At 38.7% G+C, this 13,909-nt stretch overlaps 1 protein-coding gene across 3 annotated transcripts; it reads left to right on the top strand.

Annotated features, from left to right (window-relative positions):
- The first annotated feature begins 84 nt into the window (after positions 1-84).
- On the top strand, positions 85-8,545 carry CLK1 (CDC like kinase 1). 3 transcript variants are annotated; one of them, XM_024563746.4, is made up of 13 exons: positions 85-232; positions 1,352-1,512; positions 1,918-2,146; positions 3,140-3,230; positions 3,643-3,709; positions 4,710-4,826; positions 4,924-5,090; positions 5,894-5,988; positions 6,073-6,202; positions 6,721-6,803; positions 7,409-7,488; positions 7,970-8,060; positions 8,180-8,545. In XM_024563746.4, exons 2-13 carry the CDS (start codon positions 1,352-1,354, stop codon positions 8,321-8,323), a joined length of 1,455 nt encoding a protein of 484 aa, XP_024419514.1. In that variant the 5' UTR covers positions 85-232; the 3' UTR covers positions 8,324-8,545. The 3 variants fall into 3 exon arrangements, with proteins under 3 accessions (XP_024419514.1, XP_024419515.1, XP_071076785.1); XM_024563747.4 differs by lacking the exons at positions 1,918-2,146; positions 3,140-3,230; XM_071220684.1 differs by lacking the exons at positions 85-232; positions 3,140-3,230.
- Positions 8,546-13,909: the final 5,364 nt, after the last annotated feature.

The raw sequence follows: 13,909 nt of genomic DNA, 5'->3' as shown, positions 1-13,909 counted from the left end.
CCCGGCGCCTGCGCACAGGTGGCCACCGCCTGTCGTCCCACGCTCTCCCGCGTGCATGCCCCGCCCCAAGGCGGAGAGGCCCTCGTAGCGTCATCAGTGTTTTCGAGAAGACTCCTGACGCGGCGACTGTCAGCTCCATTTTGTTTTCGCAGCCCGTTGCAGCCAGCTGGAACTTCGCGGTTGTCGCGTTGCAAGCTTTGTCTCCTTCGATTTGGGCTCCGCGGCCAGGACGGTAAGACGCAGGAGGAAGCGGGCTAGGTGTCATGGCCCTGTCTCTGCCTCGAGAGCGCCTGGTGATGCCCCCCATCCATGCTTGTTGGCCGCCCGCAATCCCCTGCGCGACGACTCTTTTTTTTCTTACCTCACTCCAGCGCTGTCGAGCTGTCGCCGCGAATTTCCGCTTTAACTTCGACGCCGCAGACGCTGGCTTAGGGTAGTGACACTGTTTACGAGGCGGAAAGTGCTCCCCGAGTGTTCGGCCTCTTCTGGGGTGTGTCGGGAGGGCCGGGCCGGTGGCCATCTTGTCCGCGGGCGCCATCTTGTCCGCGGCGGCCACCTCTGCGGGGCTCTAAGATGGCGGCCGGGCGGAGGCAGCGGCGAAGCTGTTAGTTTGCTTGGGCTCTGCTTTGGTCTTTCTCCTGTGAGGAACTGGGTTCATATCAAACGGAGACAAAGACAAAACGCATTGACCTGGTATCAGGCGATATCACTTAGGTCTACTTGAGTATAAAGAGAGTGAATGTCGCCACTGTCTCCCCTCAGTGTTGTTTAGGAACCTGAAGAAAGAGAACTAATAAAGCATTTGGGAATGCGGGATCCGGCATTTTATGCGTTGAATGTTTCGCGCCCCAAGTCGGAGTGTTTTGAGTTCAGAGACGTGGTAGAATCAAATTGTTAAGAGTTTTCTGTTGGAAACATCTCTGAAAGATGGCTTCCCTGTCCCCTAAGTTGGTTGTGTAAGATTGCTTTTAGAATAAGCTAGGCTTTGTTATTTGTGGTACGTGCTGGGGGTGGCCGTCGAGAGGCCATATTTTGTAGCTTTGTTTTCTAATGCCGTCATTGGCTTACGGTGTTAGTAGTTAGATCACTGTGCCTCCTTTACAGAAATTTGCCATAATGATAGTTCTGTTGCGAAAACATTTATGATTGCATGTTATTTGGAGGCTAGTTTTTGATGCACGTTTAAATGGGGAGAATTTGTACGTGCACGTCCAGTAAAGGAAGGGAGTGCGATTTTGCCAAAATTGATAAACACGTCACAACTAGCGTGAGTTTGCAGAATATTGTAGTAAACTGCTCAGTGTTGATATGCAGGGTTCTGTAAAACCGGGAAAACTTGTCTTTTACGTAGATGAGACACTCGAAGAGAACATACTGCCCTGACTGGGATGAGAAAGATTGGGATTGTACAAAATGGAGGAGCAGCAGCAGTCATAAAAGGAGGAAGAGATCACACAGCAGTGCCCGGGAGAACAAGCGCTGCAAATACAATCACTCTAAAACATCTGATAGGTAAGGAGGAGGACATGTGTAAATATATAAAAAGTAACATTTTTCCTACAATCTTATCAGTTGTCTCAATAAAACTGGGGGGGAATATTTTCGTAATTAAAACGTGTCACTTAAAAATAAGTTAACAGTGATTCCTTTCTGTTTCCAGGGATGGCTTGTAATGTTTGTAAGATTGTGTGGGTTTGTGTTTTGGTCAATGGGGAAAACGAAATCTTTTTTTTTTTGGTAGAGAATAAAGGTTTTATCCAACTCTTCAAGAAAGGAGAGGGGCATGGTGTGGCGAGATAACACCAGCCGGAGAATGAAATTTTAAGATAAGAGTATTGTTTTAAGAGATTTACTGAGAATTTGAGGATATTTAGTATTACCATAAAGCTTTGAAAAATTGGTGTTTTATTTTCCTAGCCATTATTTGGAAAGCAGATCCATAAATGAGAAAGATTATTATAGTCGACGCTACGTTGATGAATATAGAAATGACTACAATCAAGGGTGTGAATCTGGACATCGGCATAGGGACCATGAAAGCAGATATCAGAACCATAGTAGCAAGTCCTCTGGTAGAAGTGGAAGAAGTAGTTATAAAAGCAGACATAGGATTCACCACAGCACCTCACATCATCGTTCACATGGGGTATGAGCTCTTTTAAAACGTTTTGGAAATTTTATTTCCCATGTGATACAGGAAAGCTTTTGTGTTTGATCATTTGAGAAAGTTCTAAGATGAAGCCATTTAAATTTTAACTTGCAGGAGTCTTTCTATTTGTGCCTTGGATAAGAAATTCCCCAAGTATGGTACATATTTAGTTATGTAACAGATTCTTTACTAGTTGGCAACTAATTGTCATTTCATTGAGGGAAGTGGGGGGGTTAATTTATATTAGTTGATAGCAAGGTAGTCTGACAGATTTTTTATGGTACTTAGATTTGTTTTGATAAATTGAAGCCTTACCACAAAAATAAGACTAGGCCTTTTATTTTTGAGTGATTAAGGATTAGGTGTAACTTCATCTAGGAAAGCATGTGCTCTAATCCTATTTTTCACTAAGCAAACCACTTAACAGATTTGAACAATATGGGATATGTATTAATTGGGAGATCAGCTCAGATGGCATTTACAATGTCATGGTGTTACTGTATGGCAATTCGTTTTCTCTCCCCCAAATTAGGGCTTTAATTTTATTTACTGTTTTAATATTTTGTTTTCTTAGATTAGTTAGGAAATCTTAATTTGGCCACAGTCTACTTTGACAAGTAAATATTACTTAGTGCAATTTTGCAATATTGAATTAGGACACTAGAAACTTAAAATTATATTTCAGTGAATGCTACAACTACGCATTTTTTTAAAGAAAACAATTGTGTTATGTTTTGTTGCCTTGCCACTTTGAGTATCTTATCTGAAAATCTGTTCCTTGCCATGTTTTTCTCCTGTTAACATAAACTATGTGCCCTGTGAATTTCTGGGGACTGAATTTGAAATTGCTCCTGCCAACCGTTTGTGGCCTGGCGTGTATCTGAATGCCTGAATATCTCCCCGCTGAATGAATTTCGTATTCTGCCCTGAATTCACTCGGGTATATTGATTGGCTGGATGATCTTGGTGCCGCCCACTTGACGTTTCCAGAAGAGTCACCGAAGGAAAAGAACCAGGAGTGTAGAGGATGATGAGGAGGGTCACCTGATCTGTCAGAGTGGAGACGTACTAAGTGCAAGATGTATAGAATATTTTTCAACACTTATTAACTTTTCAGATAACATAATCTATATATATAGATTAAGATTTCAGGGATTTGGAAATCTTTTTCTTTCTCTGTTTTTCTTTTTTTTTATTTGTTTCTGTTTTTTTCCATTTCTTTTGGTGGTGGGGGGAATTGTTATTTTTGCTTTCTTTAGAAATTTAATGTTATGTAGATCTTCCAAAGCAGTAAATCAATTTAAATAAAATTAGCTTTAAGACTGAAATTAGACCTAAAAATAGTTAACATGTTTTTTGACAGTGTTGACCAATGAAATAGTGATAAGGACATTTGTAGCATCAACTAGAATAATCTGCATTTATAGCATTTATTATGATAAGTAAAATGTTTTCACTTCTTGGTGTGACTGAGATTTATTTTTCTCTTTTAGATGAAATTGTTAATACTTTAGGTGAAGGAGCTTTTGGAAAAGTTGTGGAGTGTGTTGATCGTAAAGCGTAAGTTTCCTGGCCTGGGATTGTACTTGGAGTGATCAACAGTATAGAAGATACATTTAGCTTTAGAATATGGTCTGGCCATGAGTTAGATATATCTTTACCCTTTTAGCTTGGGTTTTAAACTTGTATATAGGAAAATCCCAGTAAAAGATACTATTTGTATTTTTAATCAGTAGTAATTTGTATATGCAGCCTCTAGTTTCAGTTTTAAGCTGAGAACAAATATTATTCCAGAAAATAGTACTTTGTTATCTCAGTAGGGAGAGTTGTGGGCTTTTCCATCCCCTTTTTTTTTCTTCTAGATAGTGGTTCTCACCCTTGGTTTTATGTTGGGAGTCTTTGGAGCTTTGCTTACCCCATACCTATTGAAGCAGTCTTCAGAGTACTTATTTGTGTTTAGAAAGTGCCGTAATTCATCCTGATGGTGTAGTCAGGGCTGAGAACATTTCTGGATTGATGTCACAAATTATGCTCATGAAATTACTGCTTGGAATGTCCTAAGATAGCATTAGAAATGTTTCTGTTACCTTTTTTGTTCCCTGTTTGAAATGTTTTCTCTTGGAATGGCAAAGCTTTTCTAAATGATTTGTTAGAGGAGGCTTTCAGTAGAAAGTTGGTAAGATTCTGAGAGCTAGATAGAGCTGCTTACTGTGTTTTCACAGGTCCCGATTTTTCTGGTAACCTGGATGATAGGAAGAAACTGCTTTTGTAGCATTTATTTTGAATTTTAAGTGGCATGCCAATTGAGGTGGTAATAGCCAATATTTTTGTTAAATTATTGTTCATACATAGTCTAGTTGAAGGACTAAAAAATAATTTCTATTAGGGACCCTATCCATATGCCCAAAGGTGATTCTAGTTGCTTACATTGAGTTGCAATTAGAAGAGAGTACTTACATATAATCAAAGTAGAAGTATACAGTTTGAAAAGAGAGATAGAAAAATGCAATTAAGTATTTTTATCATTTTTTTAAACTTGGACTTACATTGTCTTTAACAGGGGAGGTAGACATGTAGCAGTAAAAATAGTTAAAAATGTGGATAGATATTGTGAAGCTGCTCGCTCAGAAATACAAGTTCTGGAACACTTAAATACAACAGACCCCAACAGTACATTGTAAGTATCAAAATAGAACTTAGAAAAAATGCCCCAAGTAGATTTCTAAATTATAAGAAGTTGTACTACAAGTTATTTTTTTTTTATGTGTTTATAGCCGCTGTGTCCAGATGTTGGAGTGGTTTGAGCATCGTGGTCACATTTGCATTGTGTTTGAACTACTAGGACTTAGTACGTATGACTTTATTAAGGAAAATGGTTTTCTACCATTTCGACTGGATCATATCAGGAAGATGGCATATCAGATATGCAAGTCTGTGAATTGTAAGTACTTTGGCATATCTTCCAGAAACTGGAGTTTACTGAGACCAGTTTAATGCCAGATTGATTTGGATCTTTCTTTAAGGGGGAAAAAAAAGATCTTAAAAAGTAAAAATTTGTAGTTACAAAAACAGTTACAAGGATGTAAAGTATATCATAGGGAATATAATCAATAATACTGTATTTAACTTGGTATGGTATCAGGTGGGTACCAGACCTATCAGGAGCATCACTTCCTAAGTTTTGTAAATGTCTAATCACTATGCTGTATACTTGAAACTAATGTATTGTCAACTGTAATTGAACAAATGGAAAAAAATGGGATCTAACAGACCCAGCAGTGCATTGTATGATATGTACTTAATATCATATGATATGACTTAAGGGTTGGTATGAGAAACATGTAGTTGATAGCTAACAGGTTGGTCAGTTTTACTGCATTTCATTTAGTGAAAGTATATTAACACATTGTCGTATAGAAGATTATGATTTAGCCTTTCAGATTCTAAAAATAACAACCTAGAATCATTAGGTTTAAATTAAGGAATGGCAAATCTCAGCTACTTAAGAGAAAGATAATTCTTTCTTAATTTTTAAAGGAGTTAGTTGTTAGTGGACTAATTTTTTTAAGGAAGGTAATGGGTTTCAGTTCCTGATGGTTTTCTACCAGACCATTGAATGTTGACCTTTCAGACTTGTGGAAAAGACATCAGAGAGGTTTGTTTTTGTTCGTAGGGGCTTGGGAATTGGCTTGATTTTGAGTTTTGATCTGTAGATTACAGCAACTTTTTATGTTTCATTCTCAGTTTTGCACAGTAATAAATTGACTCACACAGACTTAAAACCTGAAAATATCTTATTTGTGCAATCTGACTACACAGAGGCATACAATCCCAAAATGGTAAGTCTTCAATTTATTATCTTCATTTAATATTTTATGCCTTCTTAATATTACGCCTCCTTAATCATCATTTATTGTTTTTAGAAACGTGATGAACGTACCCTAATAAATCCAGATATTAAAGTTGTGGACTTTGGAAGTGCAACATATGATGATGAACATCACAGTACATTGGTATCTACAAGACATTATAGGGCACCTGAAGTTATTTTAGGTAAGTAGTTTTTAATCGTCCTTTTAGAAACCTTAATCTTCCTTGAAGCTGATTTTAAAATTTACTTACCAATCAAGGTTTTATTTTTGTGGGACTTTATCTTTTTCCCTTTTAGAAATGAATATTGTAAAACACGTAAAGAATTCTAATCTCTTTCTTCTTCCAAGTAGTCACTTCTGGGACTTTAAGTGGCTTATAACCTTCCTGGAATTCAGTTTGCATGTTTATAATACGCATGTCCAGTCTTTGTATAGGTAGGTAGTGCCCATTTTACAGATTAGGAAATTTGAGGCTCAGAAAAAAAATTTTTAAATCATTAGCCCAAAGAGCCTGAGTTAGGACTTGAAACCAGTGTCTTTGGAGCCCTAATTCTTACATACTATGCTCTTACATTTAGTCTTGGGTTAAGTGATTTCTTTGGGATCTTTACCAGCTCAAACATTAAATGATACACATTTTTGAAAATGTTTTGTTAAGAAATAGGGTATTTTTCTCCCTAAGTTTGCTTTGTTTTGCAGCCTTAGGATGGTCCCAACCATGTGATGTCTGGAGTATAGGATGTATTCTTATTGAATACTACCTTGGGTTTACAGTATTTCCGGTAAGTACTTTGCACAAGAAAAGTGCTTGTTTATGTGAATGAACACTTAACACAAATAAATTGAGGTTGCTTTATAGACTTAGTTGTAGATAAATGCAAAGAAATAAAAATTATGTAAATCTGATGCTGCTGAGCATTGGTATTTCCCTCATAGTTTATCATTTTATTTAAACTACTTTAAAGTATATTATAAACCAAGGGTGTCCAGCCTGCAGCCTGTAGGCTGCATGTGGCTAAGGATGGCTGTGAATGCAGCCCAACACAAAATCTTAAATTTATTTAAAACATGAGGGATTGTTGTTGTTGTTATGTGTTGCAATGTATTTAATGTGTGGCCCAAGACAACTCTTCTTTCAGTGTTGCCCAGAGATGCCAAAAGGTTGGACACCCCTGTATAAACAAACAAACCTCTGTTGAATTAGGGAATCTTTGGTGATCTTGTTCTGTAAGCTGTATTATTTTTTGTTGCTCAGAGTAGATCTTTTTTTTTAGTGATCTTCGTGTCTAGTTATGTAGGGACTAGAAATGTAGCAGCTCTGTTAAATGAGAACAAGGCACAACATGCAAGTACAGGTAGTTAACAGATTTTTTTATTACTATTTTAGACACATGATAGTAAGGAGCACTTAGCAATGATGGAAAGGATTCTTGGACCTTTACCAAAACATATGATACAGAAAACCAGGTATGTTTTAAGAGTGTTTTCTTTAGTATCGCTTGGTCATCTGTCCTGATCAGAATTCTAAAACAATGAAGTCATACCAAATGCTTTTTCATTTAAGTAGCTGCTTGCTTTGCTGGCAAGTCAGTAACTATCTCTAGGCTGCCTTTTAAATCACTGCAAAAGCGCCTTGGCTGGTGTGGCTCAGTGGATTGAGTGCTGACCTGCAAACCAAAGGGTTGCTGGTTAGATTCCCAGTCAGGGCACATGCCTAGTTTTTGGGCCAGGTCCCCAATAGGAGGTGCTTGAGAGGCAACCACACATTGATGTTTCTCTTCCTCTTTTTCTCCCTTCCCCTCTATCTAAAAATAAATTTTTAAAAAATCTCTGGAAAAGCATTAGTCTTTGAATTATGAAAGTATAATAGTTGATGAAACCAGTCACTTCTGCTAGATGTTGTAAGTTTTCATTGTCAATATAAACATGGATGTTAACTTACCCTTAGGAAACGTAAATATTTCCATCATGATAGATTGGACTGGGATGAAAACAGTTCTGCTGGCAGATATGTTTCAAGGCGCTGTAAACCTCTGAAGGTAAGCCTGGGTCATTGTTTACATGATCCTTGAGTTTCCCCTCTTTTCATGGTGGATAAATAAAATGATAATGTATTGATAGAAAAAGCTGTTTGACTGTGTATTTCTTTTCCTTTCAGGAATTTATGCTTTCTCAGGATGATGAACATGAGCTTCTCTTTGACCTCATTCAGAAAATGTTGGAGTATGAACCAGCTAAAAGGATTACTCTCAAAGAAGCCTTAAAGCATCCTTTCTTTTATCCCCTAAAAAAAAATACATAGATCTCTAATTGTACAACTCTCAAATTTTGTAGACTGCATCAGTCTAATTTTTAAATATTAAGTTATTTTGTACAGCTTTTGTAAATTTCTTAAATATTTGTATTGCCATGTTTATTTTGTTTGGATAGTTTAAGTATATAGCCAAGTAAAATGAACATCTTTTTCAATGATTTCTGTATAAAATGATTTATTCAGAATAAATTTTTTGTTTATGAAATTATATGAACATGTATAATTTGTTTCTAGCACCATTTTTCTCTCATCACTTTGACGAATGGACATGTTTCTTTTACTGGAGGTTTCTTTGGAAATACTTGGTTTTTCCTCTTTAGAGATTGCCAGCATTGGAACTTGGGCCATTCTTTTCTAAACTAAATGATGTGGTTACTGGCAGGCAAGTAGTGTCTGCGGTGTTGTGGCTGAGATGAGACAAATTCACACGGACTACCGAGTCCTGTGGAGGAACGGGGACGGCACAGCTACTGTCTCAAGGGAAAAGCACCCCAACCCTTGCCTTGACAGGCTTTTATTGGCTTAATTTGCATAGGAATACAGGGCATATATGGAAAGCTCATCCATCATTGTCAGGCAGTAGTAACAAAGAACTCTGAGGGCTTATTTGAGTCAGGGTCAGATAGCTGAAGGACCATAAAATTTGGGGGAAACATACTCATTTTATGCTTGGACCCTTATTTAAATTGAGGGTATTAAAGCAGGTTTCACGGGATTTTATGCATTCTTTCTTAGGCCTAATCACCCTGGGGAACCTGCCCTGTACAGCACAGGGCTGCACCCACCTCTAGCACTGTTTTAGGCTTAGGTCCAGCAGGGGAAGTAAGGCAGCCAAGAGATTAGGAGACTTCTTGCAGACAGAATGAGGACTCAGGCCATGTCAAAGCCGAGAGGTGAGGGTCCATCACCTCCTCTTCTCCATAGCTTCTCCCAAATCCTTCTCTGAGGGCCCCTTGTGACTGTGCCTGTCTTAGGTCATCCCTCCCTTGAGGAGTCTTACCCATCATTGGCTAACCAATCATGCACTGGGGGCCAGGTAGGGTGAAGTATAAAGTGGGCAGAGGTGAGGCTCCTGCCAGGGAGATAAGCTTTGTCTCCTTAGTGGCTTAGGGTCTCAAGGTCTCTCACTCAGCCTTAGCCATGGGGGGTTCCCAACAACATGGAGTGGTAAACACAATTCAATGTACAAATGATACAGACTTGTACACCTGAAACCTATATAGTTTTATTAACCAGTATCACACCTGAATTAAATTCAATTAAAAAATACAGGATACAAAGAATTATAACCCAGGAAGATTTTGTTCTCCCTTTATTCCTGTTCAAATTTAATACTGTTGTATTTCTGTCTCTGAATGGGACTCTGCAAATGGCTTAAGGTCCTGTGCTCCTTCAGGACATAAGCTTCCAAATCTTTTAGAGCCCAAACTGAATTATCAAGTATAAGGTTTTTGTGCACAGTTTTAAGACTGTTAATAGGTTCACGGCAAAATAAGGTACAGAGGTTTCTGATACACTTCCTGCTCCCACCCCTTACATGCATAGTCTCTCACCATTATCAACACCCATCACTGGAGGGTACATTGTAATGCGTGAAACTACGTTGATGTAATCACCCAAAGTCTATAACCTTCAGATTTACTTTTGCTGTTACATTGTCAGTATTTGTCTAGACAAATTTATGGTGACATGCTTCATCATAGAATTCAGAGTATTTTCACTGCTCTAAAAATATGCTCTGTTCATCCCTCCCTCCTATCCTCAACCTATGGTAATCACTGGTCTTTTTTACTGTCTCTAGTTTTGTCTTTTCCAAAATGTGTAGTTGGGATCACACAGTACATGGATGGCCTTTCCTTTTTCTAATTTTCTTTATCCTCATGTGAGGATATATATTTTTTTCCATTGAAAGAGTGAGCCCACAAGAGAGAAACATTTAATAGTTGCCTTCTTGTATGTGCTCCAACAGGGAATCGAACCACAACTCTTGTCTATGGGATGGACACTCCAACCAATTGAGCCACACCAGCCAGGGCTACATACCCTTTTCAGATGGGATTCACTTAAAGCAGTAATTTTTCAACTGGCATGAATGCTGAAAGATTTTTTATTTTTTGTAGGGGGAAGGAGAGGCGATCAATTTGTTTCACTTACACATTCATTGATTCATTGGTTCTTGTAGGTGCCTTGACCAGGAATCAAACCTGCAACCTTGGTTGGTGTATTGGGACAAATGCTCTTAGAGCGGTGCTTGCAAGAATTTTTAAAACGTGATACCTACTTAGGGGCACGGACCCCTTTTCCCTTAGATTGCCAAATAAAACAAAATGACAGCTAATGAGAATAGCTGTCCACTGTGAATGAATTATAATTAGGTTTATTTGTCAGATCAACAAAAAGTATTTTTTGGTGTGCCACAGAATTTTAGTAGTTTGTGTGCCATGAGATGAAAAAAATTGAAAATATCTGACTTAAGTAATTTGCATTTAAAGTTCCTCCATGTCTTCTTATAGCTCATTCTATTATTTTTTATTTGTTGTTTTTAAAGAAATAAGAAGGGGGGTAGAGAGGGGGAGAAAAGTCTATGTACATTGACTGGTTGCCTCTCACTCCTCCAACTGGGAACCTGGCCTACCACCCATGCATGTGCCCTGACTGGGAATCAAACCAGCGACTTTTCTGTTTCCAGGGTGGTAACTCAATCCACTGAGCCACACCAGCCAGGGCACTTCAGTGCTGAATCAATATTCTATTGTCTTAGGGTACCACAGTTCATTCACCTACTGAAGGACAAGTTTTGACAATTCAGAATAAAGCTGCTATAAACATCCATATGCAGGTTTTTGTATGAACATGAGTTTCCAATTTCACCAGGTTTCTTACTGTTGACTTCTGAGAATTTTTGTATATTTTGGTTAACAGTCCTTTTTCAGGTTTCTTTTACAAGTATTTTCTCCCAGTCTGTGGCTTGTATTCTTTTTGCCTTCTGAAGTTAACTTTTTAGGTTTATCATTTTTTTAAAGATTTTATTTATTTTTACACAAAGGGGAATGGAGGGAGAAAGAGAGGGAGAGAAACATCAATGTATGGTTGCCTCTCATGTGACCCGGATTGGGGACCTGGCCTGCAACCCAGGCATGTGCCCTGACTGGGAATTGAACCAGCGACCCTTTGGTTTGCAGGCCGGTGCTCAATCCACTGAACCACACCAGCCAGGGCTATCATTTTTTTCATAGATGCCACCTTTGGTGGTGTTACCTATAAAGTCACCCAGGATCATCTAGTTTTCTAATGTTCTGGTAGTTAGTTTTGTGTTTTACATTTAAGTCTAATCCGTTTTTTGAGTTAATATTTGTGAAGAATGTAAAGTCTGTCTAGATTGTTTTGCATGTGAATGTTTAGTTGTTCCCAAGCCATTTGTTGAAAAGAGGATTTTTTTATTAGAATTCTAAAAATACAGTAAAGGCTGAGAGATTATAAATTCTTCCATGTTGCCAAAATAAAGATCCCAACTTCAGAGCCAGATGGCCTGGATTCAAATATAGCCCTTAAGCTGCATGACCTTGGAATGTCACTAAATCTCTGTGCTTGCCTGTGTGATTTATAAAACTAAGGAAGATACAGTATTTGCCTCAGTTATAAATTAGGCTAATACATGAAAAACAATTGGGCATTGGCTGGAAGGCTCAGTTGGTTGGAGCATTGTCCTGTATGTACACCAAAAGTTTGAAGGTTCAATTACTGGTCAGGGCACATACCTAGGTTGCAGGTTTGATCCCCCTGACTGATTGGTTTTTCTCTCTCTCCTTTACTCTCTCTCTAGAGTCATCATATCCTCCGGTGAGAATTAAAATTAAAAAAAATTAGAATAGTGACCTAGAATTACAATAAGCTATTTGTTCTGGGGAGAAGTGGTACCTATGTCTGATATTTTGCATGTTTCTTTGGTTCCATGCAGTAGCCTTAAGACTAATTTACTTCACACTCAAAAGTTCGATCAAAGTTCCCTGTGCAGATTTCTCTGAGTTTTTTTGAGAAGAGCCTTAAATTCTGTACTATACTATAACCCTAAATTTTGAGATATGTAGATTTTGCCATTGAAGATGCTGATATGGATATTCACTTGTAGTAATTCCTAGCCTAAGACCTGAGAGTCAAAAATGAATTGGTTACATGTTTGCTTGAAAATGAAAGGCATTAGATTGTATGATACAAACTTTAGGGGCCTATTTTCTTAGATTTAAAAGGGGCTTTTCTGCCTCAGGAACTGAAGTATTCCAGAGCCAATCTGCCAATATCCCCATTGGTTGGAGTCATCTTGTGACCCAGAATCTACATGGGAGGGTATTACAAGGTTACATGGCAAAAGGTGTCTGCAAAGGCAAGGGTAGAGAATTTAGACCATCAATGGAATCAGTAACCCACCCTACCTACCCCGTCTATTGACAGAAGCCAGAGTGAATCTATTACATCAGGGTTGTCACACTCATTTTCACCAGGGGCCGCATCAGCCTCTCGGTTGCCTTCAAAGGGCCGAATGTAATTTTAGGACTGTGTAAATGTAACTACTCCTCAACAGTTAAGCAAGAGCTCAGCGCTGCTGCCGGGTAGAAACAAGGTGCTGGGCTGGATAACACAAGGTGGAGGGCTGGATTCAGCCCGCAGGCCTTGCGTTTGCCACCTGTGTATTACACTAAGTATTACGTTCCTCATCTCAAAATCCTCCAAAGGCTTCGGTATCAGTTTAACCTAAGTCCTTACAACCACTTTCATATTTGCTGGGCCACTCTTACCTTTCTGAACACCTTATCAGCTAACTTTCTCCTCTAAAGCAGTGCTACGGCCTCACTGGCCTTATTCCTATACCAAGTACTGTCCTTGATTATCATCTCACTTTCTCCTCCTTCAGGTGTTTGTTCATTTCAGCATTTCCTGACTACCTTAAAATTGCCAGTCTCTGTTGTGAAAACTGTTCATATGCCCTTTTTGCTTTTTTCTACAGGAACTTTATTTTTACACAACTCTGAAAGGAAGTTCTCTTGACAGATTTTGTTCCTTGCATATGCTATAAGCCTGTAACAATGTCAGGCAGATAGAAGGCGCTCAGCATTTGTTGAAGGGATGACTTTTGTGGGGAGCAGAGTTCTTAGGGGGAAATCCATGTAGAAAACCCAGGAGATTGTGCAGGCAGAAAGGAAACAACTGCCCCTGAGGCAAAAGTATCAATTATGTTCAACGAACAGCAAGGAAACCAGTGTGGTTGAAGATGAATGGGTGTTGGAGACTATTAGATGAGGTTTGAGACAGCCAGGGTCCAGATCACAGGCTTTGCAGATCACCGAAGAGTGGATTTCGTTTAGCACGAGAGTCACTAGAAGTTACCATGTAAGAATAGTTGCCTGAAGTCCCTGGTCCCGATAGAAGAGAATTTCCTCCATTTCTTTCTTTAAATCTTATCTTTATTGTATTTTTTTCCCATTACCGTTTAGTCCTATTATACCCCCTTTCCCCCAGCAATCACCACTGTTGTCCAGAGAACTGCCTCCTTTTCAAGTCACAGAGAAGGGTTCCCAG

The sequence above is a fragment of the Desmodus rotundus genome, chromosome 2, assembly GCF_022682495.2.
Source record: "Desmodus rotundus isolate HL8 chromosome 2, HLdesRot8A.1, whole genome shotgun sequence".
Lineage (NCBI taxonomy): Eukaryota > Metazoa > Chordata > Mammalia > Chiroptera > Phyllostomidae > Desmodus > Desmodus rotundus.
The sequence above is the reverse complement of the archived record's forward strand: the minus strand, read 5'-3'. Positions and strand labels throughout refer to the sequence as shown.

Excerpts from the sequence above, each read along its gene's own strand:
- CLK1 (XM_024563746.4), top strand. The coding sequence starts at position 1,352 with ATGAGACACTCGAAGAGAACATACTGCCCTGACTGGGATGAGAAAGAT. Across the intron at positions 3,231-3,642 it reads AGACGTACTAAGTGCAAGAT|ATGAAATTGTTAATACTTTA; the intron begins GTATAGAATATT and ends TTTCTCTTTTAG. Across the intron at positions 6,804-7,408 it reads TTGGGTTTACAGTATTTCCG|ACACATGATAGTAAGGAGCA; the intron begins GTAAGTACTTTG and ends TTACTATTTTAG.